The 27,528-nt window shown below is 40.3% G+C and overlaps 3 protein-coding genes across 3 annotated transcripts in view; all 3 read left to right on the forward strand.

Moving 5' to 3' along the window:
* The window catches only part of PRKAR2A (protein kinase cAMP-dependent type II regulatory subunit alpha), a 72,644-nt gene extending 52,523 nt beyond the window's left edge, over positions 1 to 20,121 (forward strand). Inside the window, exons 5-11 of the mRNA XM_067303408.1 lie at positions 2,479 to 2,585; positions 7,711 to 7,864; positions 11,008 to 11,109; positions 12,910 to 12,984; positions 15,184 to 15,249; positions 15,848 to 15,986; positions 16,566 to 20,121. Coding sequence (XP_067159509.1) covers positions 2,479 to 2,585; positions 7,711 to 7,864; positions 11,008 to 11,109; positions 12,910 to 12,984; positions 15,184 to 15,249; positions 15,848 to 15,986; positions 16,566 to 16,699 — 777 coding nt within the window. The 3' untranslated portion in view covers positions 16,700 to 20,121. The remainder of the gene's footprint in view (positions 1 to 2,478; positions 2,586 to 7,710; positions 7,865 to 11,007; positions 11,110 to 12,909; positions 12,985 to 15,183; positions 15,250 to 15,847; positions 15,987 to 16,565) is intronic.
* Positions 20,122 to 23,124: 3,003 nt separating this feature from the next.
* RPP14 (ribonuclease P/MRP subunit p14) lies at positions 23,125 to 26,934 on the forward strand. The gene is made up of 5 exons (XM_067303409.1): positions 23,125 to 23,253; positions 23,347 to 23,431; positions 24,126 to 24,202; positions 26,074 to 26,152; positions 26,851 to 26,934. Exons 1-5 carry the CDS (start codon positions 23,159 to 23,161, stop codon positions 26,905 to 26,907), a joined length of 393 nt encoding a protein of 130 aa, XP_067159510.1. The 5' UTR covers positions 23,125 to 23,158; the 3' UTR covers positions 26,908 to 26,934.
* HTD2 (hydroxyacyl-thioester dehydratase type 2) lies at positions 26,860 to 27,503 on the forward strand. Its single transcript, XM_013948681.2, has one exon. The coding sequence runs from the start codon at positions 26,953 to 26,955 to the stop codon at positions 27,457 to 27,459; it is 507 nt and encodes a 168-aa protein (XP_013804135.2). The 5' UTR covers positions 26,860 to 26,952; the 3' UTR covers positions 27,460 to 27,503.
* The last annotated feature ends 25 nt before the right edge of the window (positions 27,504 to 27,528 follow it).

Consider the following 27,528-nt stretch of genomic DNA (forward strand, 5'->3'; position numbering starts at 1 on the left):
CTTAAGCCATTTGAAAGGTTCCTTTTGTAAGGAACAGTAAAAATGAAATATATTTAAGAATATTTGGCAATTCGAGGGGTATGTACAAAATATCATCATTCAAATTGATTAGACCAATCTTTCAGCTTCCAGCAAAATAACCCAGAAAAAAATTAATAACCAGTTTATATTCAAAGGTGACTTTGAAAAACAAGTTTGAGCTGAGAGAGTGGGCTTGGAAAAATACTGCTTCCTAGGAAAAGCTTTCTAAGCAACTGCAGCAAGAACTAATGGAAACAGTCTTAACTGCAACTGTTAGAGCTCAGGCATTAAGATAGCACATGGCTGAAAAAGATGTCTGCAGTGCATACATTGATTATAGTACTGCAAAGGGCACTTGGCAGAGAGGGGAGAGCTTTCCTGATAATGGGTATGAATGGGATATGGAACTCGCCTCTTTTCACATCCTCCCCCCCCCCCCCCCCATAATTTCATCTTAGCCCCTCTGTGTAATTGGAAAATGTGAGTAGTTTGGAAGGATGGCTATAAAATACCCACTAAATAGCAGCATGCATGGCTGCTGCTTTTGCTTAGTATATCTTGTCCTTTAACAACTGTCAGAAACACCTTCAAAATCTGTTCTGTTGCTCCTTACCCTTCTACAGAGCGTCATGTAAAACTATTAAAAAACAAAAACAGACAAAACAGAATTATATTTAATCCTAGAAGGGTGACTTGAATGTCCTGGCCAGATTCATCCCCTTTCTGCTGCTTGCATTTATGTGAACTGTGTTGAATTTAGGCCCCGTGACTCAATTGCCATGAATTGCCCTTTTAAATGTCTTCACGTGCATGAGTAGTTGCTGTAATACTTGGAATCAAACACTGAGGAGCCAGTGTCTGGTTGACCACTTCTAGCAAGGCTCACATTGAGCTTTGGACTAAAATCAATCCAGATTGTCACAGAGTTTATTCATAAAGTTTTGAGCATTCCCAATGGACAGCCTGAATTGTGTTTAAATATAAAGTGCTGGGGGAGCAGGTAGCCTCTCCTGTTAAAAGCTTTGTATTGATGTAATGTGTAGGCTCCGCAGTGTCTTATAAATGAGTCTGCAGAATCTTACTTATGACTGAATTTTGTACTGGGTGAGAGCAATGATTGCTATCCTTACTAGTAAGGCCCCTGAGCATGTTCAACACCCATATGTAAATCCTGAGCGTCTTACAGTTCAGATATCTTACAGAGCTTCTTCCTTTATTGACAGAAGAGCTCAGTATTTCATTTACTTAAAATGATAAGTCTTAGCCTGTTTATTCTCCAAAAAAACCACTGTTCAGTTACAGTATTTTGAAAAAGCTTTTTAAAATCCATACCGCTTGTTTTCTGGCATCTGTTGCTTAAATGCATGCTATGAAATATGTGGTTAAAACAAATGGCTTTCAAGCAATGTTTCTTTGTTTAGTTTAAATATCAGAGTTTTTAAAGAAAAGAAAATAGGATTCTAATGAAAAGGTAGACAATATTTTTAATATAGTGGTGCCTACAGATGTCACTATGACTATTTACAATTTAATGACTGCAGTAAATATTTGAAGTGCATCTAGCAGTCTAAACACTGGTTTGTGTGTTTATGCAATATATTTTTAGAAACTCAGCTGTGATCTAAATCTTAAACTTGGAACACCCAGTCACTGAAATTGCAATGCAAGTCTATTGTTAACGGATTTAAGAATATCGAAGGTAGTAAAGCATCTCGGCTTTGAGGCAGGGCATTTGTATTACATCCTCTTTCAAATTTCATTGGCTGTGCTGCCTACAAAAAAATTTAGTCGTGGCTCATCAGAAGCCTAGCTTGAGTCTGCAGTGCTGACCAGCGTTATCTCTTTTCCTGTGTGCGTTCCCCTGTCTGTTATCTCTTGTCTCATGCTGAAATTGCAGGTTTTCTGAGACACAGAGCGTCTTGGGAACTATTCTGTGCTTATACATAGACCTGTGCTATATGGTTCTGATCCATGACTTTGGGCTCTTAGATTATGACAGTGCAAATAAGATACTAGTACATCTTCTTAGCGCTTTTTTTGGACATAAATATAATGAAATATATGTACTGCTGATAGAAATCAATATACATTGATGGCAGTCAGTGAAGCTGTGTCAATTTATACCAAGTGAGAACTTGCCATACATATGCACTTTAGCACCAAAACACTGCATATAAATTAAGCCACTTGGGCATAAATTTGAGTGAATATCTCTTCCAAAATTGAAGCATTTATGTTTGCCTGCATTGCTGAACTTAAATTAATAAGCTGGAAATAAATGAGGTACTAATAGAAATCTAAATTTAATATCAAAATAACTTGTATTTTTGTAGGCTAAAAATAATGAAGTGCACTATTAAGATAAAGTCAAATGAACTTGCCTTTGTCCAGCAAATAATACTAAGGTGTATTTTGGGGGGTGGGTTTGTTTTTTCTTTTCTCCTGTTTATTTTATAGGAGCAGCTGTCTCAGGTCCTTGATGCCATGTTTGAGAGGAAGGTGAAACCTCAGGAACATGTGATTGACCAGGGGGATGATGGAGACAACTTCTATGTCATTGAGCGGTAAGCAGCTGTGCTTTGAAATGTAAACAGGTCTCTTTTCAGTTTCTCTAGAAACAGCAGGGAATGCTTATTGCAGGCTAGTTTCCCAAGGAAACATACTTTTTGCTGTCATCGCCTCTTTCCTTTGGTCTTTCCATTCTGCCCTTTAGGCCTCCATTGACTTTTGGATCATTTGGCCAGGGGCCATCAAGTTTGACAGAGGTGGACATTTAAAACCTGCTGGGTTTTAACACATTCTGTGACTACTGGTGACTGGGTAAAAACTCAAATACGATTTTCTCTGAGGGAAAGGCTGCAGCATGAGCTTACCCATGGTCTGCTCCATTTCGCTTTTGTGCACATCAGCATGCGCGTGGTTTGAAACCAGTCATATATGCTGTCTCTAGACCAGGATGGATTTTTCTGAAGTAAGGAGGGGAAAAGGAGCAAAAGAAACCATATGGTAAGGGAAGGGACATCAGTTTATTTTGGGGAGGGGGAATACAGGAAATACAAATCCATAAGCACCTAAATTAGTTGCTGCCATGGAACAACTTGGTTTTTGTCTAATTGGTTTTGATCACTGACTTTAGAAATGCTTATTACCTTGCTTCTGTCAGTCACTTGGTTTGTATTTGCAGAGTTTAAGGTGCCACTTCACATTTTTTTGCGCCAAGCAAATTCACATGGTAATTTTGTAAATTGTATATATGCAACTGACATACAATAGATTTGTGCGCGCACACATTTTGAGCATCTTTCTCCCTTTTGGGAGAAATTCTGGCATCTCAGAATTTCCTTCTACATAGCTAATATTAATTGTACTCACCATATTTGAGGAGGAATTAAGGACAAGGATTTATTTCTTCCTGTAAAACTAAAACCGTAATATTAACTAGAATATTACTGACAAATGATAAATGTCTGTTGGAATAGGATCTTAGCTAACTACTTTTTTGACTCACTGTAACCATCACCCTTATCACTGAAATAATGGCACCCTTAATATGGTATTAAATGCTTTCAAAGCACTTCTTTAAGACAGATTGTCATTTATGCTATGCTTAGTGGGTTTGCAAAATGATTTCTAGATTAGATTCTGATAATCCTTGTTCGCTTAGTGGCATTCCCCTTTTTGATTACTGGAATTACTAGAACATAAGAGAACCTCAAGTATACCCTCACCATGCGCCCATTCCTAGCTTCTCTACCATTCTACCCCATTACCCTGAACCATTTTTACACTCAGATACCTCCCTCAGCTGCTCGGCCCTGATCCCATGTCCTTAGCTGGACAGGGCAAGGTCCTTCTCTTATTGTGTTTGCTGAGGAGCAGGCTGTCCCAGATATGAGTAAGTTATTGCAGATCAGAACTCATGGGAATCTTTGGAGCCACAAACTCTGCAAAGATGAGATATTCTTACTGTATGCAGAGCAGGGATTGCTCATCTTGAGGAAACTCAAACTTGTTTTGAGCGCCTCATAAAAATGTAAGATACCATCAGCCACTTGGATGTGTTTTAATTTTTTTCTCTACAAGGCCTTAGTTCCTAATCCCTGTTGTTTAGTATAAAGCTTTTTTTCTGCTAGGAATTTTAACCTCATCTTGATAAGGTTATCAAGATGCAACCTTATCTTGATATTCAGGTAAATGTTTTATGGTCTGTTCTACAGCTACAATGCTATTCCACATCATTTTTTTCTATCGAGAGAGTTGGGTTGGAAGATTTCAGGCTTTTAAGGGTTTCTTTGTTTTCAAGGTGTAGTACACCAGTAATATAAATATGCTGCCAAACTATGTGGCAGAAAGGCTGTGCAGTGAGGGGAATTAAATAAACTTGATTTTTTTTTAGCAATAAATCATACCTGACTCTGCAATAACACCAACTCACCTGCACGTCCTATACTGTTCTGCTATTATGAACAATTCGGAGGTTATCAATTTTCTGTTCTTTCCTCCCCAGTTTTTCATGCAAAAAAATAGAAGGATATCAGTGATTACAGAAAGCTAAGAAATTCCCACTTGTCTGCAAGTGCAAATTCAGAGGGGTTTGGCTCTTTTGAGGCACCAGTAGACATGTCTTGTTGCTCTAAGATCCGTCATTAATGCATAAATATCCCTGGGGATTAGTTCCTGTCCTGTCTGAGTGAACAGAGACTTTGTGTGGCAGAAGTAACTCTTTGCTTCTTGTCTGCAAAGAAAAACCAGCTTTTTGGCACAGGCTTTTTTCAAAGGCTGCTGGCTATTAGCCTTCCTCACCAGATTGTTTGGTATTTGTCTGGGTATCTTTTACCATGCACAGAGGGTCAGCAGGCAGGATAGACACAACCTGAGGACACACAGCATAATGCACACATAGGAGAGCTAGGACAAACGTGTTGCACAGCTAAGCATTAGTATGCTCACCACTGCCAAGGAGATGCTCAAGGAGTCTCTGCTGGCTGGGCAGTCATCAGTCAGGAGGGTAAGTGTTGGCCCCTGTTGTCGCTGGGAACAGGCTGATCCTCAGTCTTGCTGATTTGTCCTCTTCTGGTTTTCTGCTTTTTTTCCGTAGGGTTTTATATTTTTTCATGTCAGTATTTTTTCTCTTGAGTCCTTGAGCTTCTAATGATTACTGTCTCAGAAATTATGCTTTGGTCTGTGTTTTTACTCTTCTTATCTTGCAGGGCTTTAGCTCATGGACTGTCTCACAGCTTAGCAACAGTTTTCTCAATAAAGCTGAGCCAAGGTTGCCCAGTGGTGCTGAACTGAACTAGTCCTTGGGGCACAGACAACTGAATGCTGGGCTGAAGGTTACGTGGCTACAGTGCCTTGGAAAAAAATGGCACTACTAAATAACTTTGAGGCCAACGGGTAGGGAGGAGAGGTTGTTTCATTTCCCTTCAGGTGTTTACAGATGATTCTTCTGATGATCCAAAGATTGTTTCTCCAGATGCCTCTCAGAGAATCATTAAATGGATATTGAACATTGCAAGAATTTTAGTGCAGCTTTCCAGCAATACTAATCCATATTTCAATACTGTAGTTTACTGTTAGCATGCTGTTGTTGTGTTTGCTCTTTGTATCCTAGGTATGAGTAAGCAGCAGGGTGTAAAGAGTGTATAGTAAAGACGTTAGGCAGTCTTCATGTGCCTGGCTTCCTCCTTTAGCTTTCTGGGTGACAGAAACTTCTTTTAGAAGCAATAGTGTTCAAAGATAACTGACGAAGCCAGGACTGTCCATCAGCACTCCTGAATGCCCTGCTGTTAATGCTGGGTAGGTCTCACTGATGAGACTCTTCCCATATTTGTTTACAATGAGGAGTTTCACCTGGTGCCATTTCTGTTCATTCTTTTTTTCTAAGGTGCCTGTCGATGTTCTGGGAGATAATACCAGTCCCTCTGACAGAGATTTCAACTTCATGGGGAAAGTTATGTGTGCATTTAGCACATCCAAAGCTGCTTACAAAGCCAGGAAGGTGTTCCCTACCTGCTTTTCTCCAGAATGTAATACGTTTTGTAAAGTCTCTTAGGCCAGTATCTAATCCCTAAATATTCTCTGGTACCATAGCCTAGTCAAGGTATCTGTCTTTTTATATTATTTTCTTAAAGTGCCAAGCATGAGACAGTCTTGACAGTCGTATGGACACTTGTCTGACTTCTAAATGGCTAGCTTTCTGTGCATATGCAGCTGCTGTGGTGCAGTTTGATCCAGATTTGTGCCTTGAACTTTGACTCTCCGTACATGTGTCTCCATCTTTGTCAGAGTGGTCTTTAATTCTCAGTAAGTTCTGGCTTACTGTTCCCTTAAGTACATTATGAGATAGGAAGTGTGCGTCTTTGAGAACACGGTGAGGAGGCCTTTCCAGCTTAAACAGGTTACAGCGCCACGTGAGTGAAGTGTAGGAGACTTCTGGTGCCTGAACACTTCCTTCTTGATCATTTCAGATATCCTGGCTAGATGTCAGCAGTTTTAGAGAGCTTTCCTGCTTTCTGAAAGTGAGCTGTAACAAAGTTTTGTTTAGCTCTGCAGCTTTTGTTTAAAGCCAGTATGACTAGAGTGGAATCCATAATGTTCTGCAAGATTGTCAAAAGTTACCCATGCTTCCTAACCATGTGCATCCTACAGTGTCACTTCAGCATGCAGAGAGCTCTGTGAGAGTCAAGCAGACTCTTCAAGTTGTAACATTGTATGCTGTAACTTGTGTCCTTCAGCAGCCTTACCTCCATGAAAATGGTGATAAAATTGTTTGGTTCAACCATCAGCTTGCCCCGGGTTGCAGCATGGTGTGAAGTTAAACTGAGCGTGAAAGTTTTGGTCATAAGGGAGCTATTAGGCAAACGCCAGATGTGAATTGATTCGTTGGTTGCCTCTCCTTATCACAGTGTAAAGATTTGGCACATGTTCCTGAATTAGCTTTAAATTGTCTGGCTTGAGAGTCAGTACATGGCGCTCATTACAGCGGTCAGTTTGCCCTGCAAAACTTACTCATTATCTTGGGTATGTACAGAAAGGCCCTTTCTGGGATCTTTGTGCTTCTACAGCATCACTGTTGTCCACACAAGAGTTGGAAGGTTTGAATCTAGCCTGGACGTATGCAAATACAAGCTTACAGTTGTACTTTGGGATCGCAATACAGACATACTCTTAAGTTGAAGTTAGGTTGAGGCAAAACCTTAGGAGCAGGTGAGTGGTTGGATTGAGTTTACCCAAAGGTACTGCAGCAACGCTGTCTTTGTGAAAAAGGTAACAGAGGTTATGGATAGATGTAAGTGGCTCTGAAGAGGCCTCACTGAATAGCATGCATGCTGTGAAAAGACAGATTGTTAAAAACTGTGAAACTACCTATGCCTTGGCCAGAACACCTACAGTAGCAATATCAAAATACTATGCAGAGGAAAGCAAGTAGATTCTGGTCAGTTCTACCAGGAGTGAAACGCTATATTAAGGGAGATGCTGTGAAAGTACTTTGGACGGAAGCAACTTAGGATCAGACAGTTGGAAAGCTCAGTAAAGCATGTTCCATATCACTTACCAGGAAGAGAGTTATTTTTTAATTTGGAAAATGTTTTGTGTGTATTCTGTTTAGTGTAACAGCTGAAAACTGTTTTTATGATCAATGTTGGAATGTTGTCTAATAAACAGCATCTATTCCATTTTTTCCAGGGGATTGTATGATATCTTTGTAGCAAGAGACAACCAGACACGCTGTGTGGGCCGCTATGATAATCATGGCAGTTTTGGGGAACTGGCATTGATGTACAACACTCCTAGAGCTGCCACCATTGTTGCCACAACAGAAGGAGCCCTTTGGGGACTGGTAAGGAAAGGAAATTGCTCTCATCTGCATAATATTTTAAACACTAACTCACTGGGTTCATCACCAGATGCTCCTGTCAGTACGAGTCCTTGTGCTAATAGCTATTTTATCATTGTTTGTTATCTCACCTCCTGGCATAGAAGTTCCATCGTGCAAATGCTTTTGGTGACTTCCTGAAACACCTTGTCTATAAAAACTGTATCAGTCCCTTTATTATTTTGCATTTGCTGTAATCTTAGCTTCTATTAGGAGAAAAAAAATGTTGTTTTTTTCATCCTGCCAGAGGACAGTGGAAACATTGAGGCACGTATTTTGTGGGGAGGAAAAAAACCCTACTATCTACATATGTCCTTACATTTCAACTCACCTTGCTACCATTTTCAGTTCTTTAAGGGCAGAGGGGAAGTTGCTTCTTGAGTATGTCACTAATTTGAAGAGCTAGGAAAGCTGCCCAAAGCTTTGTTTTCCCTCAAAATAAACTGTTGCTGTCACAATGTTTCTGGTCTCTTTGTGGCTGCCCTACAAGAGGTTCTCAGGTCAACATGACCTTTGAGATACCAAGCTAAATGGCGATGTTGCTTTGTCTCTTGCCCAGCAGTGTTGAATGAGAAGCTGTAGACTTTAGTTTCCTTTTTTAGTTCTTTTCTCTGTAGTGTTTGGATAGAGTTATTTTCACAGTGCTCTCCTACTCATCTGCGAGGGCTCACATAAGAAGTGGATTGTGCGATCAACAAAGCCTCTGAAGCCGGGAGCATCATACGCTTTCTGTGTGCGCTGGGCTCCTCGGCAACTATCGCTAGGGGTTGACCATGTGTTGTGACCTTGATTATATGACTGATAAGCTTCTACACAGCGTGCTTATACAATTTCTGTGCTTGCTGAGAGAACTGACTTCTGACTTCCCTTTTCTTTGTGAGCTATAAGAAAAGATTGCGGTAAATCAACCTGGGCAAAATGTCAGAATCTAATTTCTTGAACAAAACAGGATAAATAAACTACCTGCAAACTGACCTCATTCGTAAAAGGATGAAAATGAGATGATGACTCTTCAGTCCAGTTTGCCTTTGAACAAACTGCAGCATTTGGTGTTAATTTTGTTTTCTTTCAGTGATTACAGTCACTTAATTAGGAAGGTGTAGTTGAAGGGGGGGGGACCTCTTGCCAGTCATCTGTCTCTTGATTGTTTTATAACTAAGGTTCCATTTTTCTGCCTTAAAACTTTTTCTTCCAATGGTTCTGTTGTCTCCATGCTTGTACTAGTTTGTGCCTGATCTACTTTAAATATGATGTTTTTAGTAATCTGCAGTTGTTGTTGCTAAAGCTCACTGGTTATCTCCCATTTAAGAAGTGTGAGTTACTCTTGCTGCATTGCAGTCTTAGGCCAACAAAAGCCTGGAAGGCTCATATGCAAAGCAGTAATCAAATGTGGGCCTCAGCTGAACACATCTGGGGAAAGCCTCGTGATCGTGCATGCTTCCCTTACTGCTCTGCCTTCTTTCTGTTCAAATACTGCCAGATCTCCCCCTCACTGATACTTTCAAATCCACTGTTCTAAATGAATTCTGAACTTCAGATGCTTTTGCAATTCCTCTCCATGTTTCTGCATCTTTCTACTTCTCCAGACATCTACATTTGATGAGACTTCTACCACTGAAACATTTCTTTAATAATAATAACAATGATTTAAAAAAAAAAAAACCCCTCTCGCTTCCTTGTCTCTCTTGCTGTCCTTTGGACAATAGTAATACCTTTCTTCTCTTCTTATGTCATCTTTTTCAACTTTTATGTTCCATTGGCACCACCAGTATCAATCTTTAATTTGTTCTATCCCCTACATGTATCTGTAGCCTGTATCCTGTAAAACTGTCCTGTTGCTTGAAAACACCAGCTGACATTTTCAGAAAATAAAGCCCAGAGGAATGGCTCTCAGGACTTATCATATTTCTCCTAATAACTTGCTATATGTAAACTTCAAGATTTTTCATACCGTTTCCCTGACCAAACTCTGCTCTTTTCCTTCTGTTTTTTGTTGTTGTTGTTAGTTTTACACTTACTGTTTCATGGTGTGTAGGATAAACTCTTCAACTCTTACTCTGTTCAGAATTGAACCCTGATCCTAACAGGGGACATGGGCGTTACTATAATGCAAGCTCTAACAATATCTGGTGGGCAAGTGCCCTTCCCCTGAGCCTCAATGTGCTGTTTTTCAGCTCTCTTGTGGCCTTTCTCGTTGTTATATTCCAGTAGTTATGCCCTGCTTTTTCTGTTTGGAAGTAAAAAGCAAGATCACTGACAATAAAGTCTCCAAAATGTCTGCCATGACAGGTAGTGGGACAGGAGATATGCAGTAACTGGATGCGCTTGGCTTCACGCAGGCCTGTACTGCCGCCCAGCGGCCACAGAGCCTGTGCATCAATACCTGCATCTTAGGAGAAATAAAGAAAACAGCAGGGCAAGAGGAGAAGGGGATCTTGTCTGGTGTTTGGTCTTCAAAAAACAAACCAAACAATCATTGCATAAAAGGTGCTTATGGTACACGTGGGACAGCTGGCAGTTAAGGAGTAGCCAGTCCCTGCAAAAAACTGCCTCTCAAACCCTAAAAGTGGGAATAGGGAATCAAGCCTTTCACTATTTGATATTCTGTTTCTTGATCTACTTGAGACCCATATAAATGTCCAAGTTGCTTTTAAAAACCTTGACTCAAGAAGAGAAGAATCCATTTCAGACTTAATCCTGAAGTCACTTAAATTAAATGTTGCAAATTCCAGTTTCTAATGGTTTCAGCCAGAACAAATGACTTCATTTTATGTGACGTGCGGAATACATCTTTAAAAAACTAAACAAACAAAAACCCAACCCTGAAAAACAGTACTAGATAGACTAAAATTTGAATTCTCAAATGCTTATCTGGGAAAGACCAAGTTTGTCTCATAGCTCTGCATTTTTCAGTTGATTATTACAGTAGATACCATCAAAAGAGCTGTTACTCACCATTGTGATGCATATGGTATCATTTTAACAGCTTCCTTCTCAAATCCAATGTTTGTTGCAAATATTAGTTCATATTATGGCTTTGTCAGTCCTTTTAACAGTGAGCATTTTGGCCAAGAGAATAATCTACTTCTCTGTGCTGTTTCTTGCAGGATCGAGTGACATTCAGAAGAATTATATTGAAAAACAATGCAAAGAAGAGGAAGACGTACGAGTTATTTATTGAGTCTGTGCCCCTTCTTAAATCCTTGGAGGTAATGCCTCAGACATCTGCGTCAAATTCTTGCACTGGCATTAGCTCTGCAGTCAGTGCTTCTGGTATATCAGGAGCCTATGTGTCTTTTTTGCTCAGAGCAAAATTTTAAGAGCTACTTTGGAATTGTGTTTACTGTACAACTTAATTTATATTGTTGCAGTTGTACAACATTTTGTTCAGATGCTTCTTTGTTCACAGTTGGAAGATAGCTTGCTGATTTTTATGTCAGTCTATGTGTGTAAAGATACGAAAACATAAGTATGCCAGAGAAAGGTATTAAACTAAAGATTGGAAAATCAGGACTGTGGTTCCCTTTGAGGGCATGGTGCTGAAGTAATGCACTAAGGTGTATTCAGCTTTTATCAGCCGTGAATGATTTTTACATTTGAGGCCAAGAGGTGGGCTGCAGCAGATCTTGCTTTAAACCCTTTACCCATACTCAGGAGGTCAGCTAAGAACAGGCTAGAGGAAAGCACCACTGCCTGGAAAAAAAATGACCAGGCAGAGAAGGCACATGCCATGCTGATGTTTGTGGTATTTTTTAAGCTATTTAATCAAGCTGGATCTTCAGAGGGCTTTCAGAGCCATACCGAAGTGCTTTAGGCATTGGTAGGTGTCCACCTTTGTCTTACACTGTAACTTAGCTTTTTTTTTTTTTTTAATGATAGAGTATAAAGGATAAGGATATTTTTCAGCATTAATCTTTAGTGTTGGAGAAGCCCTTACAATCCACTTGAGAGAGGATTACAAAATAGTAAAGTATTGTTAGGTGCGAATAGCAACTTCTAGAATATATTAGTTTGGAGATACGCTGATAACTGTAGAAGGAGAGATTTGCGCAACACCTTCTCCCTCAATGCCTGACTTAAACCAGTTCCATCAATGTGACTTTTTTGAGCACAAAAATGACTCATAAATATTTAAGGATATAGAAGAATAACTCATTATCACTGGATGGTTTTTTTGCATGACAAACTGCAGTTGAATCATGCATGGATCAGAATTTATACATTTTCTCAGACAAGAGCTAGATCCAGGTACATTTGTGAGATGAATGGATTTAAAACTGAATCATCTGTTGAGGTATTCATTTTAACTGTTTAGGGTTTTTTTTCCTTAACTGCTTTTTATGCTGCTCTGGATCAACCAAATTGTTTTGTCATGTTATATATGGGCAGCAGGAAACATGAGAGATAAATTTAATTCTTGAGACTGTCCTTTCTCCCTTCCTGTTTATGAAGGTGACTGTCTGTCAGATAAGCACCTCTTGCCCTTGCTGGGCATCCTGTTGTAGTGCTTGCTGACAGTTTAGACCTATTATGTTTTTCATATCCCCTTCCTCTCTCCACAATAGCAGTGAATTCCTGCATCAAAAAAACAAACAAAAATCGTGTTCAAGTGAATGCTGACTTAAGATAATTGGAAAATATTTTACTGGTATTTTTCGTTGAAGTTTGTGCTTAGACAGTTTCTGACTTCTTTCTGAGCAATTTCTTGAAATGTTAACTGAAACTTACAGGAAGTGATTTTTCTCTAAAACAGCTGAATTGGTTATCTGGAAATCTTGGGGTAAGAAAAGCATGTGGATGGGATGGAAGTTCTCTTACCCTAATGGTTGCCTTGGAAGCTATGGTGCAATATAACAGTGTCATTGTAGGGGCTGCATTTTTCAGTACTGAAATGCAACTTGTGTGTGTGCCTAGTAAATGCCTCTTCATTTCTATTTTGACAGGGCTACAAAGTTTACCAGAGGGGTACTGTAGCAAGTGATTGTGTTTAATTTTCCTCTTTGTTCCAGCCTTCAGAGCGCATGAAAATAGTGGATGTAATAGGGGAGAAAGTGTATCAAGATGGGGAACGTATCATTTCTCAGGTACTTGGAGTCTAAATTTCCATTATCATTCTCCTTTATCTGCTTTTTTCTACTTTGTATTTGCTTATACAGTCATATTACTTGAACCAACTTGGCATCGCTTACTCTTTTAATACTTGCAATTTATTTAATGAATTTTTGAATATTTTGGGAATGGCCTACTACATTTTTTGTTATGAATTTTTCTACTACTTTAGCTTCTGTTTTTTTTCCTCCTCTCATTCTTTTGTTTTTTTATAAATGGTCTTTGCAAGATTTCAGAAGAGGAGTATGTGTTAAGAAGCTGAAACTACATATCCATGCAATTTTCCATGAAAGCCCCCAGTTAGACTTTTCAAAGGCACCTGTGAGCAGATTGAATGAGTCACAAACACATAGTAAAGGCATCTCTAATTCCTAGGTCTGACTAAACAGCAAAATTAGAACAATTTAAATGGGAGTATAATTTGGATAAAACTAAATGAAGTCATTGGAAAGTATTTCACTGGTTTGACCCAAATCAGTTGACTATATTGTCTGAAGAAACTAGTAGGATTATTTAAAACCACTGTTTTTCCTGATGGTCTTAAAGAGTATTTCAAGGCTGGAGTAGTCTGGCTTCAGTCTATATAGCTTTTGGATGCTGGTGTATGTTTTGACTGCAAGAATAGATCAAGGCTAGATTGGTGGAGTGTGAAGCTGGACAAATTCAGCCTAAAGCTGTGGTTTATTTGGTTGTGATAGAAGTTAACTTTTGGACTAATTTAGAAATGAAGCACTGGAAGCTTGGATCATATTTAGCTGGGGTTTGCTCTATTTATTTATCTGTAAGGAGAAAGTACTCTATTTTAAACAGAAGTTAATGCAAGAAAGTCCTTGGCTTACCTGGAATAGTAGGCTTTTGATTACAACAGTCTTGTTGTTTTATAAACAGAGTATGACTCCTTGATAATGTCTTGAATAATTAGTAACCTTGCATGTCAGATAACTCTGAATGCAGGAAATCTTATTTTGCTGATAACCAAATACTGCCAAATTATTTCTCTCCAGAAATCCCCTCAATTTTATAAAATGAAAATCTTGTTGCTTAAGAGCCTGAGAAAACTGAACTGTCAGCAAAATCAAAGCTTATAAATCTGAGTCTCAAACCTGGGAACCCAAGCAATCAGTGATCCAATTATGCAGTTGGTTTTAATCTTTGTAATAATTGAATTAAGGACAAGAATTTAATTATCCTTAAAAAATCAGAAGTAGGATTAATAATCTGGATTGGTCTGGGTGTTGGTGATATACTGCTAAAGATGATTAAAATTTTATGCTTGGAAAAGATTCTGATTAGCTCCTACATTACAGCAGTTGCATCAGTACCATGAACCTCTTTTCTCTTGTGGATAATTTTACATTTTAATTATCTTTCTGGAATTTGATCCTTCAATTAAGTGCAGTATGCTTTAAAGCACTTGAAAATTGTTGATGCATGCCAGTGTTACGTGAAGTCCTTATGTCTCCCACTCAGTTTATTTTCCTTCTTTAGAAAAATAAATAACTACTCTTTCAGCACAGAAGTGGGCTGACTGTATCTGCTCATGTTGTGATGATAGCTGGCAACAGTGAATGAAAAACTTTGTGCTGGACCTCTTGCCACCATCCCCAGGAACCTTAATTTAAGAGCCTAACTTCTTCTGTAACTGCAAGTTTGTCTTGCATCAACTTCTCACAGTCATACTTGAATATGACTTCATACTTAAGTCCTAGTCATCTCTCTCCATCCTTCCTGTCATATGCACAGTCTCCTTGCCCAAACCTTGTCTCCCTTTCTGGTCTCTCTTCCTTCTCTTCCAATTTTACTACTTTCAAATCCATTTTTTTTTCTTTCTAGGCTCTTTTGACTTTGCCTAGTCCCCTGTTCCAGTCCTGCTTACCCTGTCCCAGTTCTTCCACTCACTTGACTTGATACTGGATTTATCTTCCTCACATTGTGTCCCAGTTTTGTTGAGCCAGCTCCCATTCCCTTGTCAGTTCCTTATCCAGCCTCTGCCTCCTTGAGGCCTTTACTCTCTTCACCTCTGATTCATAGCAGGAAGGATGTACAATGTCAATTTGTTGTCAATTCCAGCAGATTTCTACACAAAGCCTAGTCCAGAATAAATGTTTTAATACTATTTCTGCCTTTCGTAGTAAGCTTAAAAAATAATTTGTTTCACCTTTTCCTCTTCACAGGGTGATAAAGCAGATTGCTTTTACATTGTAGAATCTGGTGAAGTAAAAATCTTGATTAAAAGCAAGGTGAGTTCAAATAGGATGATTTGGGTTTAGATGAATCCCTGATTTGCTCTGTTAATAGAAGTGCTGCACAAAAATCCAGCACGACTTATTTTAAGATATTTATTATTATATGTTATTTATCATTGTCACTCAGGTAACATAGGTTGTAAATCCCTACATCGGTTCTGAAGCGGCCAGAAGTCACTTTACTAAAGTTGGAGGCTTTTTGCTCCTCTGCAAACTGACCTGATGTATTCTCCTTGACATTAAGGATGGAGATAAACTTTTCTTTGAGGATTATAGTAAACTGGAAGCAACAAAAAGCTGGGGTGTATTATCTTGAGTGACGTAGTAGACGTTTGCTTTCAAACAGATGTAACAGTGAATATCTGCCAATCTTCAAAGCTTCTTATGGGCCAGCATACACTTTTCTAACCAAAATTCTAGTTGAGCATGCGGTAAAGGTGTTCTACCACTATAGAGTATGATTTGGGTATTGCTAATCTTAAAAATCCTAAATCAATGAGCTGTTGCACATCTGAAGGATGTCTGGGATTAACTGCAGCCTTGTACAAAGGCAGAGCTGTAGGCAAAGTAATTTAAATGTTCTGTTTTACAGACTATGACAAGTAAGGATGTTAACCAAGAAGTGGAGATTGCCCAGTGTCACAGAGGACAGTATTTTGGAGAGCTTGCGCTTGTTACCAACAAACCCAGAGCAGCCTCCGCCTATGCTGTTGGGGAGGTTAAATGTTTAGGTAAGGAGCCATTCTGTGTTTCTAGTTATCCTTTTCCAGTCTTCACTTGTGCTGTGGACTTTCTCCTACTGAGCAACTATTCAAAACCTGGCTGCCTTTTGATACCTGTTAGTCAGATGTTGAACTTTGAGAAGCACCACTGCTTTCCCCCCTCAGACCTTTAGGTTCAAGTGGGTGTGGGGATAACTGCCCAGCGAGTTGTTACTTCTGCTTGCGTGGTCTGTGCTCTAGGGAAGGGGAAGTTGTACCCAGACTCCGCTGTGTCTGCAGCACAGTCTTCAGCATCAGTTTCTTGTCTAGAACTTGTTTGTAGCATTCAGGTGATATATTTATGCCTGTATTGTTTGTATTTGCCTTCTGTATTTATCCCTGAGATCAGGTGTGTATTTTATGAATCTTATTTCTTCAAATAACAGTACAGACTGAAATAAGGAATTTGATTCCTGTTTTCATGGCTTCTGTTGAAGTCTCAGAACCAAAGGGGTTGGACTTGAGGTTTGTGTTCCAAGTTCAGAAAACAGACTGGCGTGTGGTGTCCTTTTGACAGACAATTTTGTTTTCACTTCTGTTCTTCTGCAGTCATGGATGTGCAAGCATTTGAGAGGTTACTTGGACCCTGCATGGACATTATGAAGAGGAATATAACACATTATGAGGAGCAGCTGGTGGCACTGTTTGGCTCTAGCATGGACCTGTTGGATCCAGGGAATTAGGCACAGGGTACCTCAATGCCTTCTCAGTTCCAAGACACAGAAAAGCCTCCGATCATCAACACAATTCACAAGGAAAATGGACACTATGGAACAGTTACTGCTGCTGTCTTCTTGGGCATTTTAGAAACCATAAACAAGTCTCAGCACAGATGGATTGCTCACTCCATGCCTCCACTTTGCTGCTGATACTTCATTATTAGACCTAGATTAAAGATGATTCTAACCCTATGTTCACTTACTTGGTTCAAAATGGCATCTCTCCAACAGTTCAAGTGCCTGATATGAAACCCAAAGTGAGCAAGATGTAGAAGCTTCCTTCTTTCTGGTGTTACCGTTGGGATAAATTTTCAGATCAGATTCTGTAGTGGTAAGCTGCCTGTTCTGCAGAGGCAACCTGTAGAACATGAGCCTTTTACAAGCTTCTTATCTTCTTCTGATACTTTCCTTACACAACGTCAAATTTGTTTTTAATTGTAGCATCCAAGTAGGAGTTAAAAATATCAGTGGAGCCAATTAATAAGGTGGCACTGAAGTTTTCTTCAACCTGCTGAACGCGGCAGGTACTATAGTTGTTTAAACCAAGTAAACCAAGCTGGAGACACAGGAGAGAGCTGCTTAGCAATGAAATGCAGAAAATGAAGCATTACTAAATTTTAAGTGTTTTCTGAGCAGCAAAGAAAATTGTTTTACTCTATGCTGCCCAAAAAAAGTGCAGTGGTTTGGATTGTGGTCTAACAGATCAAATGGCTTGAAGGTTTCGTAGTTGTCATCTCCCAGTATTTGCTCTTTGTTTCTTACACCAAGTAGATTTTATTGTGGAGAGATCACAATATATAACCTTCTCTTGCTTACAGAGATCCTTTATACTGCTTGATTTCCCAGGGCACTGTTGTTGTCTGGGTCAGTTTTAAAGCTTTTTAAGGAGGTGAACATTTTGTAATTTAAAGGAAGACTATTTCTGTACTTATTTACAGGAGCTCCCTCCTGCCCCAGTCCTAATATTTCACAGTATTCTAACTTTGTTAGACACTTGGATGCTTCCAAATGCCAAGTCTATTTGCTAAATCTTTCAAAAGTTGGCAGCATTTGAATTTGTGGTGCAAATGTCTTTGCTAACTACGCAGTTGGTGTGTTTGAGGAGTCTTTTTGATTTAGGTGATAACTCAGCTAATGATGTTTATCTAAAATACCTGTTAAATTTGCAGCATTTACTAGGTAGATTCTATTTCTATAGCTTTAATGACCTTAATTGGCATACTGCTAAGATTTTATCAGAGTATTATCTAAATAAGAATCAGATCATAAGAAGGACATTTTAATGGTGTAAAACAGAATATTTATATTAAGACATTGAATTTGTAGGTAATAAATTTAGTGACCCTTTGAATTTGCATTCTTCAGCTCATGCAAAACTTGTGTTTTATGGGGTTATGAAATTTTAATTGTGGATGCTAGTAGAACAGAACCTGCTCTTTTTATTCATGGCCACGTGAGCAAGAATAGAAGGATGCTAATGTTGAATTCCTGCTTCTAGTTATCACAATGGATATTTCTCTAAGGCACAAGATGCTTAGCCACAACTCTGAGTTGGTTTCTGGACAATAATTTCTTCCCTAAATGGATGAGCTCTTCTCAGTTCCTGCAATATGAATAAGATGGAAACTTGATAAGTTTGAATGGCTATTGTCCAGTTACTGTAATTGGAATCATATTTTTATATAAATCATTTGTAATGGACACCCCCGAAAGAGGTGTTTCCATATTGTTAAAGTTCTGATCATGATGTCTAGTGGCTGTTCTAACTGCATGGATTCTAGAACAGTGAATTTCCCTTACTTTACTGGACTGGTTTTTCATGATAAATTACAGCCAAAGAAGCAGCAGGTACTTCATTCATGCTTCCGAGGTTTAACACCAAAGACAAAATCACTCTTTTAATTGCAGGGTTTTTAAAAAAAAAAAAAAACAAGAAAAAAAGAAAAAAACCACTAATCAGGTCCTTGCATTGATAACAGATACTTTAAAGTTTAAAGTACTTTGGGCTCATAGACAGAATCTCCCTGAAGCCAGCTCATGACTGTCCAGCAACCCAAACATAAACTGGTCTTCAAACTAGTATGAGTTTTTGTGCTGCCTAAACTGTCATGTGAACTAAAGAGAAACTTGCTGTGAAAAATCATCAGCTGGCCTCTCTCTCCCAGGCAGAGTATGCTCTCCTTTATCCAGAGGAGCCTGGCAGGTTGGGCTCCCTTTCAGATGGATTCTGGCTCTTACAGCCTTCAGTTCTTTGCGTGACAGAATTGTATACCTCAGTGTATGCAAATGCTGGCAATTGTTCTGAAGTTTAGCCAAAAAAAACAAGCAAGGCTGATGAATTCCCTGATAGACTCTTAAGGTAAATCTGCCTGGAGGGAGGATTTGATGGCTCTAGAAATCAAAGGAAAGGATGAGACCATAAAATCAAAAGTTTGGGATCCCATGTGAGCAAGAACAAGCTTTTGAAGTTTTAACCTTTCTCTAGACTCTCTGCAGCAAAGTCATACTGGGCAATGCCATCCTGCAGCCAGTATTTCTGTGACATTGTTCTGTGGTGTAAAGAGGCAACCTGACTATGAGCTGAAAGAGAAGGAGCCTGTAAGCTCATTCTGTTTAAAATGGCATAATTTGCAATGTGCCTGACTAGTCCGATCTAGTTTAACCAGCCTGTTGTGTACAACTTTGGAATATAAAGATAGGTGAGTGAAGCTTGTAGTGAGATGCTCAACATTGTCTGGCTAAGCAGATACCCGGTAGAGCACCAGCAATGAACAAAGTCAGAAAGCGTGTGAGTGGGGATATCAAAGCCAGGGAGTGAAGTGAGACACCAATTTGTAAAGATTGACTGTGTCATTTTATCTCAGCTTTTTCCTTTTCACTGTGACTGTTCATCACAATCGTTGTGGAGAATGAGCACAGTCTTTGTTGTTATCGCTCAGCGTTCAGTAAATCTGCTGTGGATTCTCTGAAATTGGTAGTGGAGAAAGATCTAGTTTTTAATAAAAGAACTCAGCAGCAAAGTGGGTAAAGAAGGTAATGTCTTTGAGACTTGGAGGAAAAAAGTCTCTTATATCTGATTCCCTGCTTGTGATTGTTGTGAAGTCAGTGAGAGGAGCTTTCAGTGGTCAAGTGTCCTGGCATATGGTATTTCTGTTTAATGTCACAGCACAGGTTTCACAATGTAAAAAACAAAAAAGGGCAAAAAAAGCTCTCTTTTAAAAAACAAAACAAAAGTACAATTTTGCACAGAGGGCAAAAAGAGAAACCCCTTTGAATGTCACTTGCATTCTTTCTTTTCAGTTGGCTGAAAATGGACTTCTTGTTCTTGACATGTATTTGTAAACTAGTCTTGCCAAAATACAAACGTTTTGGTTTTTTTCACTCCAGTTAATTTTTGTTGCTACAGTTATTGTTGTTTGTTATTTTCACTTCTTTCAAACCATATATTTTATTTCAAGAGGCCTTCCTTGTGGATTTTCTCCTGATGGTCTACAGCACTACACTGTTATTTCAAGGCGCAAGAGAAAGTCACTAACCTCATAAGAGACTACTTAACTCCATTTAGCTGGCTGGAGCTAATAATGCGCTACTAATTTTCCTCCACTCTGTGGGGCAGGAGGGGAATTAAATCCTGCATAAAGTTGCTACCTCAAGGCTCCAAGTGCTTTAATGGTCTTTCACTTGGGAGAATTTCATAAGACAGTTCTTAAAATTGGTCTGGTCTTTTGAGTTAAATGTTTTTTCTTCATTGATTTCATTGAGGGGACCCTTATTTTAATTCATTTTACATTTAGTATTTGATTCTCAAAGGATGAACAACTGCAAAATTCAGTTCTTGCACTGCAGTGTTGAACATGAAAGAAAATATCTGCCATATAAACATACGTTTTTTAAAAGTTAAACCACTCTGGGGTTCAGCTTCACTTTTGGTTAATAAAAAGCTGACATGTTGTGTCCAGCCTTCCTGGTACAATCCTGTGTGTGCTCTTTATTGACTTGCTGCAGCTGACACACCCCCGCACACAGTGCTTACATGACAACTGGACTTTCTAGCAGGTAACTAAATTTACTTGGAGTGGCTGAGTTACTGTTGCTTGTTATCAGAGCCTTATGGAAAACAGCACTTGCCCTACTGCAATAATCAGAATAGATTTATACATCATCCAACCACCAAGTTTTACTGTTTGGTGAGAAAATTTTACTAATATCTTAAAAATGATACCTATTTCTGTAGATATTGTTGCTCCAAATAAAACTGGCTGCTGTGATATGGTTGCCACGCTATTGTAAAATTGATTTTCTGATTTTATTATTCGAGCAGTGTGCTAACTGGCTCTCAATTTTTAGAAGCACAATATTCCTAGAGATCTCGTGCTGCCCCGCATTTACAGCTACTGAATTTCATGTGGCAAGCTGCCTTTTTCTTTTTTTAAACCTAACAATTTTAAAAGAAAATTAGTTTGGTACCTGTGAAGTTATTTGTTCAAATTCTTAAAATTTGCTTTTGCTTAAGCTTTATTTCTAAATGCTTACTATTTTATGTACAGTTTTTTAATTAGTCTGAGAGAGTATTTCAGGTGCATCATGGTTTTAATCATGGGAGTGCCTCTGCCTCACCGAGACTACAGTACTCAACTTACTGTAGTACTTAAGTAGTAAGGGCATCTTAACCCAAGGAAGATGTTGACATCTGAAGGGGCCAGAGGGTAGCAGCAAGATAAAGAGATCTATAAAATGTAACATTATACAGAAAGATGAGGAAAAACTGGGATTGTTCAGTTTGGAAAGAACAACTGGGGGAGGGGGCCAGGGAAATCTTCAAACATACAGAAGATTTCAACAAGATGGAATGATCTCGTATTTGCTAGGACAGAACTACTAATAGTGGGCATAAACTGCACCAGGGAAGATGTAGATTAAGCATTCAAAAGCTCTGTCTGGAAGACAGCTTGAGCAGATGCTGGGAGAGTGTGAAATCTTCATTAGATGTTTCTTGCAACAGTTTAAAACCAGCTCTGCCCAAAGACATTTACATACCTGTCTGAGGCAGGGGTGGATGAGATGACCTCTTCAGGAGGCTTCTGTCAGATGTTTGTTTCCTTACTGCAAGGAAATGAGATCCCTTGGAAGCTCTGGTGGTGATGGAGGGATCCAAGGTGAATAAATCATGAGTAGTTACTGACTGCTTCAGCATTCTTTGTTCTCAAAGCCACTGAATGGTGGAAAAGGACAAGAAAGATGGTGGTTTTGATTGAAACAATATGGTTCCCTGAAAATTCCAGGATAAGCTATTTTTTGAAAGAAAGAAGCCAGACTCTGAAGTTCTTATCCTCAGGATGTTGTTTCAGCTTGGGAATCTTTTTAACAGCACAAGGACACTTTTCATATTTTTTCTGTTTTTTCTCTGAAGGATGTATGTCACCCCCATCATCAGATAAGCTGTAAGCATTCAAGCAAATATGAGAATTGTGTTATTAAGAGTATCTCCACAAGTAAGTAGTTATTGACTGGTGAGTGACAAAGACACACTGCCAACTGACTGGATTTTGCCTCAGATCTAAGCTTCTGTTTCGGCTGTGTGTGCTGCAAATTAGACTGTAGGATATAGCACACTGCCCTAATGTTCTGGATGCCTGAATCCAACACCAAACTCCGCAAGTGTAACTGCATCAGGACTCCTATCATTTGTTTAAAGGGAAGATGAAGAAGCATCTCTGCTAGCCCCTCTCCAGCAGTATGTTTATTGTGGAGTATTCAATATTTGTAAGCCTGAAGCTGAAAGCTAGAACTTAGCACTGGGAAACACCATCTGTTCCCAAAGCTTCGGGGAGAAGATTAATTTCAGAACCACGTACTGCTTGCCTTCCTGAATCTGAAAATGATGAGAGCTCACAGGTGCCAGGCAGCATTAGGAGAGCCTGACTCCCCAGACAACTTGTTTAATGGCTCTGGACTAGGGCCTCAGCAGGCTAAAATGATGCAAAAGGCGGAGGGATCAGTGTGGCAGAAACCTCCTTGCCCGGACCCGCAGCTGCACTGACTGACACCCATAGCTGCCTCTGGCTGGCAGGGCGGCAGCGGCTGCTTTTCGCGCTGGGCACCTCGGAGTTGCTGCTTCCCTTGCCCCGAGGGGCAGCGCTCCCGGCACGGCGAGACGGCTTACCGAGCGCAGGCAGCGCTCCGCCGGGCCCCCAGCCCGGGCCGGCCCGGGGGGAAGCTCGCCCTGGGCCGCGCCCGCAGCCGTTGGCGGCCGTTTGCAGCCGTTAGAGCGCGCGCCCCCACCCCGCGCGCCGGCGCCGCCTCATCGCGAGCTCCGTCGCCGGGACTGGGCCCGCCGGGGCGCCGTAGGCGGCGCCGCCGTTGGCTGCGCGCGGCGCTGGGGGGCGGGGCGGGCCGAGCTGAGGCTGCGTCGCCGCCGCCCGCATGGCCCGAGCGGATCCGCCGCCGCCGCCTCCGGCCGCCTTCGAGCGGCGGGTGCTGCGGAGCGCCGCCGAGCACCACTACCTGCGCGTCCGCCTGTGAGTCCGCCCCCCCCCCCCGCCTCCCCCCCCCGGCCGCGGCCTGCCGACGCCGGCAGCCCGCGAGCCCGCGCTCTGCTCTGCTTCCCGCAGGGAGCTGCCCGACGGCGGGGCCCGGCCCAGCGCCGCGCAGTTCAAGCAGCTGGTGGTGACGGCGCTGAGGGAGCTGCACGGCGAGGTGGGCCGGGCTCCGCCGGGGCGGGATGGCGCCGGGGCCGGGCCGGGAGCGCCCTCGGGCATCCCCGCCGCGCTCTGACAGCGGCGGCTGTGGCAGAATAACGCTTCTGAACTTAACGATGGGAGGGAGGTCCGAGCTGGGCGCGGGCGGGGCGCGGGCGTGCGGCGGCAGGACAAGTGCCTGCAGCTCTCCTGCAGTTAATCCGTTACCTGCTCTCCAGGCCGCTTTTGAGCCTGGCTCCTCGCGAAGTTGGAGTTGCAGGCTTTGTGCGAGCTTCTGTAATCGGGTGATTTCAGAACGCCTGCTTTCTAGAGTTTGGGGTATCGGTGCTTTTGTTGTAGTGAGAGTTGAAAGGCAAAGCTATAGGAGGGAAATAGCTTCTTGGACTGGGAAGTCCCGAGTACTGTTCTTGCTCTGTTTATTGCGTTGCTGGATGATTTTGAGCAAGTCGCATCATTTCCAGGTCTCTGTTTCTCCAGCTCTAATGTGGGACTAAAAGTGGCTCTTTTCTAAATGGTTATGAGAAGAATGGTACTGTACAAAAATTAAGATGTTGTTATAGCTGAAATGCTCATATGAGATTTGAGCTTAACTATAACAACCTTAACAAAGTCATGTCCTGACAAAATCACTTTTGTAGAAACCACTATAAAAGCACTGGGAGGAACTGATATAATGCTGTATTTTTGCATAGGTTGGAGCAGCTTTGCCTGTTGATGTCTTAACATATGAGGAAAAGACTCTGTCTGCAATATTAAGAGTTACTAGCAGGTAAGGTACAGTAGGTGTGCACTTCAGATACTGTCATGAAAATATTTTTCATAAGAAAACAAAACTCTCAAACTAAGAACAACTACCTTAAGATTTCCAGTCTCTTACCACAAATTAAAAATAAATAAATAAATAAGGTGGGAAGAAGCACTATCTGCAATCTGGCCCATCTCTGAGATGAATGTGAATACCTCCTACTGATGATTCAACAGTGTATGTTTTTTACTCTTCTGCTGTGCTTGAAATTTCAAGAAGTGGATAAGAGGTCCTGTTTCTCTGTTGACAGGAAAACAAACTTTTACTATTCTGAATCCAGGGATAAGGTTTTCATACTGTAGTGTCAGATGCCCACTTCTGTATCTAGATGGGACATGTTGAAAGACAAAAAAATTGCGTGAGTCCTGTTGGTCACTAGATATTTAGTTCTGTACTGTCTCTTGTATTGCCCTTACTGCAGTACTTTAACTCGCTTCTTCCCAGGTACGCTTTTAGTGACAAAACTAGTACATGTTGCATTTGGCTCAGTCTTTCATACAGGGAGGAAAACTGTGCTGCAAACAACTTTGCTTTTAAGCATATGTTTGCTAACTACTAAATGAGGCAAATTGAAAACAACGCCTTGGCATTTTGAACTGGAAGTATCAGGATAACGTTCCTCTTTAAGTAACTTAAAGAGCTAGTTTACAGTATGAACCCCGTAAAGCTTTCTTCGGAAGACATTATATATCTCTAAGCTCATATTATTTAGTACTATAAGGTAGATATGCATTAGCCTATAAACTAGAACTAGGGTAATTGATATGATCCATATTCTGATATTGACTTCCTGTGTCATTATGGGCAAGTTGCTTTATCTGTGTCTCTGTGAAATCAGGCTAGATAGACAGTTTAATAAAACCCTAAATATTACTAAGAAAAATGTCATTGCACGTTATCTTAAAAGCAATAAAAAAGCAGACTACAGAAACCCTTTCATTGTCACAAATTCCTGTTAACATTTGTAGCTTTCATTGGTGTGCTGATTCAGTGACTTACTTGCCTAATTAGTCACATTTTTTAAGTGAGGCTGAGTTTCAAACAAATGACTAAAGGGTATAATCATCATATCATCTTGACCAATCCCCTTTTCTTATTAGGTGGGTCAAATTTATTGTATCTAGTTCTAGTATTAGTATCTTAATAATTGAAGAACTCAGTTCACAGTGAATCTTTATTTGCTCTGTCAATTTTTCATCAGGAAAATAATTCCCTGGAACAGAAGAATATTTTTGAATCAGTTAGTTTGGTTTCAGTACTGTCTGGGAGATATCTTTAGGTTGCTCAGAATCTCACTGGTGCTGTTGGTATGCAATTTCCAAAGAACCAAGCCTAACTTGTAGAGTTAAGCATAGGGCATGCAATAAATAAATGACAATTTACTAAGTTTTAAAAACATACATGGATCAGTGTTCTGTCTTAGAACAGAATGGTCTGGTGGGAATTGAGCACTGTTGAAATATGTGGCTGTAAATCTCTTTCCATAGCAAAGGAAGGCAATGGTTATCATATTTAAATGGTGAAGATAACAGCAGGTGAATTAGGGGAAGAAGGAGCTTAAAGACACAGAGAAAGAATTTAAGAAAAAGGTCCAATAAAGTGTGTTTGACAAGGTTACAGTAAGCATCACCTGTAAGTCAAGGTTAAGAGACTGCAGTGATTACAATAACCCTTTAAGGCATAATGTTGCTACCAGAACTCATTGACAAAATTACCTGCTGTTAAATTCAGTTAAGGTTTCATTACTGTTTGTGTAACGTGTTTAAGCTGTTTATGCTGCAGGAAAACTGAGACAGACAAATCCTATTAATCTCTTTCATATTCTTGTTACTTAGTGGCCTCGTCAAGCTGTGGAGTGCTCTCACGTTGCTGGGCTTCTATCAGAACAGAAGGTGTGCCTTTCGAGTGCTACAGGTAAAGCCCTGGGGAGACTGGACAGCTTCCCCCAAATGTCACTTCTGGCTGTAGGATCACCTGGCTGTCTGAGTACGCAGCCTTTTAACAGAAAGATGGCTTCCATGCAGCATCTTCTTGGTTTGGGAGTGAAATGCTTTTCACTGAGGGTGTGTAGGCCTATGTTTAAGTAATCCCAGTCTTAAGTACTCTTACACTGAAACTTGTCACTTCTGGGTTGTCTACCTCTTCCCTCTAAACTAATGTGGATGTGATCTTTTAAAATCAGACTGTGGTGGCTGTCCCTTACTTTATAGTTTCACTCTATATACACTCACTATAGTTTCACTGCAAAAGATAAAAGCTTTGTTCTTGGCCCACATCTTGATCCAACCTTTTATTTCCCCTACCCCATTTTTTCCACCTTTTAACAGTCACTGTCAATAGACCTTGTTTAAAAATGCCTGCATGAACATGCGCCTCCAGCGCTTAAATTTTTCCTTAGGATGTAGTTTCATAAAATGAGTTCCAAGAATTCTTTGCATCAAAAGTGATGGCTAAACAAAAATCTGCTTGGACGTAGCTCTGACTTTTTAATCTTTTACATAAAAGGGAAATTTAAGTACTTTGAGCTTTGCTTTGAATGATTTTGATGGGTTTTGTAATGCTTCACTCTGTTTCTTGTTTTGTTTTGTTTGTTTTTCCCCCCCCCTAAATAGACATCTCCATTTCTTCTTGCGTTATCTGGGAACAGTAGAGAACTAGTGTTGGACTGATTATGCAGTTGCTGGTTTGGTTGTAAGAAGCAGAAGCTGCTTGAGATGCTGCTGCTCTTCAGGCGTGGAATTTCTGGAGGGGATTTCCAGCAAAGAGCCTTGACAAAGCGAATAGTTATCAGCTCACTACTTGGATGTCCCTTACTTCAACATTTACATATAAAAGTTGGAGACAAAGCTGAACTCACCAAAGCTTTTACACAGAATGATGTTGTTACTTTTTCTGATTTAACAGGTGACACAAATCCTTTACATTTAAATGAAGATTTTGCAAAGAAGTCTAGGTTTGGGAGAACTATTGTACATGGAGTTTTGATCAATGGACTTATTTCTGCAGTTCTAGGTACTAAAATGCCCGGTCAAGGTTGTGTATTTCTTTCTCAGGAGATCCGATTTCCATCTCCTTTATATGTTGGAGAAGAAGTCTTAGCTACAGCAGAAGTTAAACGACTGAAGAGATCTGTTGCACACATTGCTGTATCATGTACAGTCAGAGAGAGTGGAAAGACTGTTATGGAAGGGATCGTGAAAGTCATGGTAGCGGAAAGTTAGAGCTTTTCATCCTATGCTACTTTATAGTAAAGGTCAGAAATATATGTTTGGTTTTGACTCTGTCTTTTT

Source organism: Apteryx mantelli, chromosome 12 (genome assembly GCF_036417845.1).
Source record: "Apteryx mantelli isolate bAptMan1 chromosome 12, bAptMan1.hap1, whole genome shotgun sequence".
Classification (NCBI taxonomy): Eukaryota; Metazoa; Chordata; class Aves; order Apterygiformes; family Apterygidae; genus Apteryx; species Apteryx mantelli.

Coding starts and splice junctions, on each gene's coding strand:
- RPP14 (XM_067303409.1), top strand. CDS start 23,159: ATGGCCCGAGCGGATCCGCCGCCGCCGCCTCCGGCCGCCTTCGAGCGG. Junction 23,432..24,125: donor TGAGGGAGCTGCACGGCGAG/GTGGGCCGGGCT, acceptor ATTTTTGCATAG/GTTGGAGCAGCTTTGCCTGT. Junction 26,153..26,850: donor GTGCCTTTCGAGTGCTACAG/GTAAAGCCCTGG, acceptor CCCCCTAAATAG/ACATCTCCATTTCTTCTTGC.
- HTD2 (XM_013948681.2), top strand. CDS start 26,953: ATGCTGCTGCTCTTCAGGCGTGGAATTTCTGGAGGGGATTTCCAGCAA.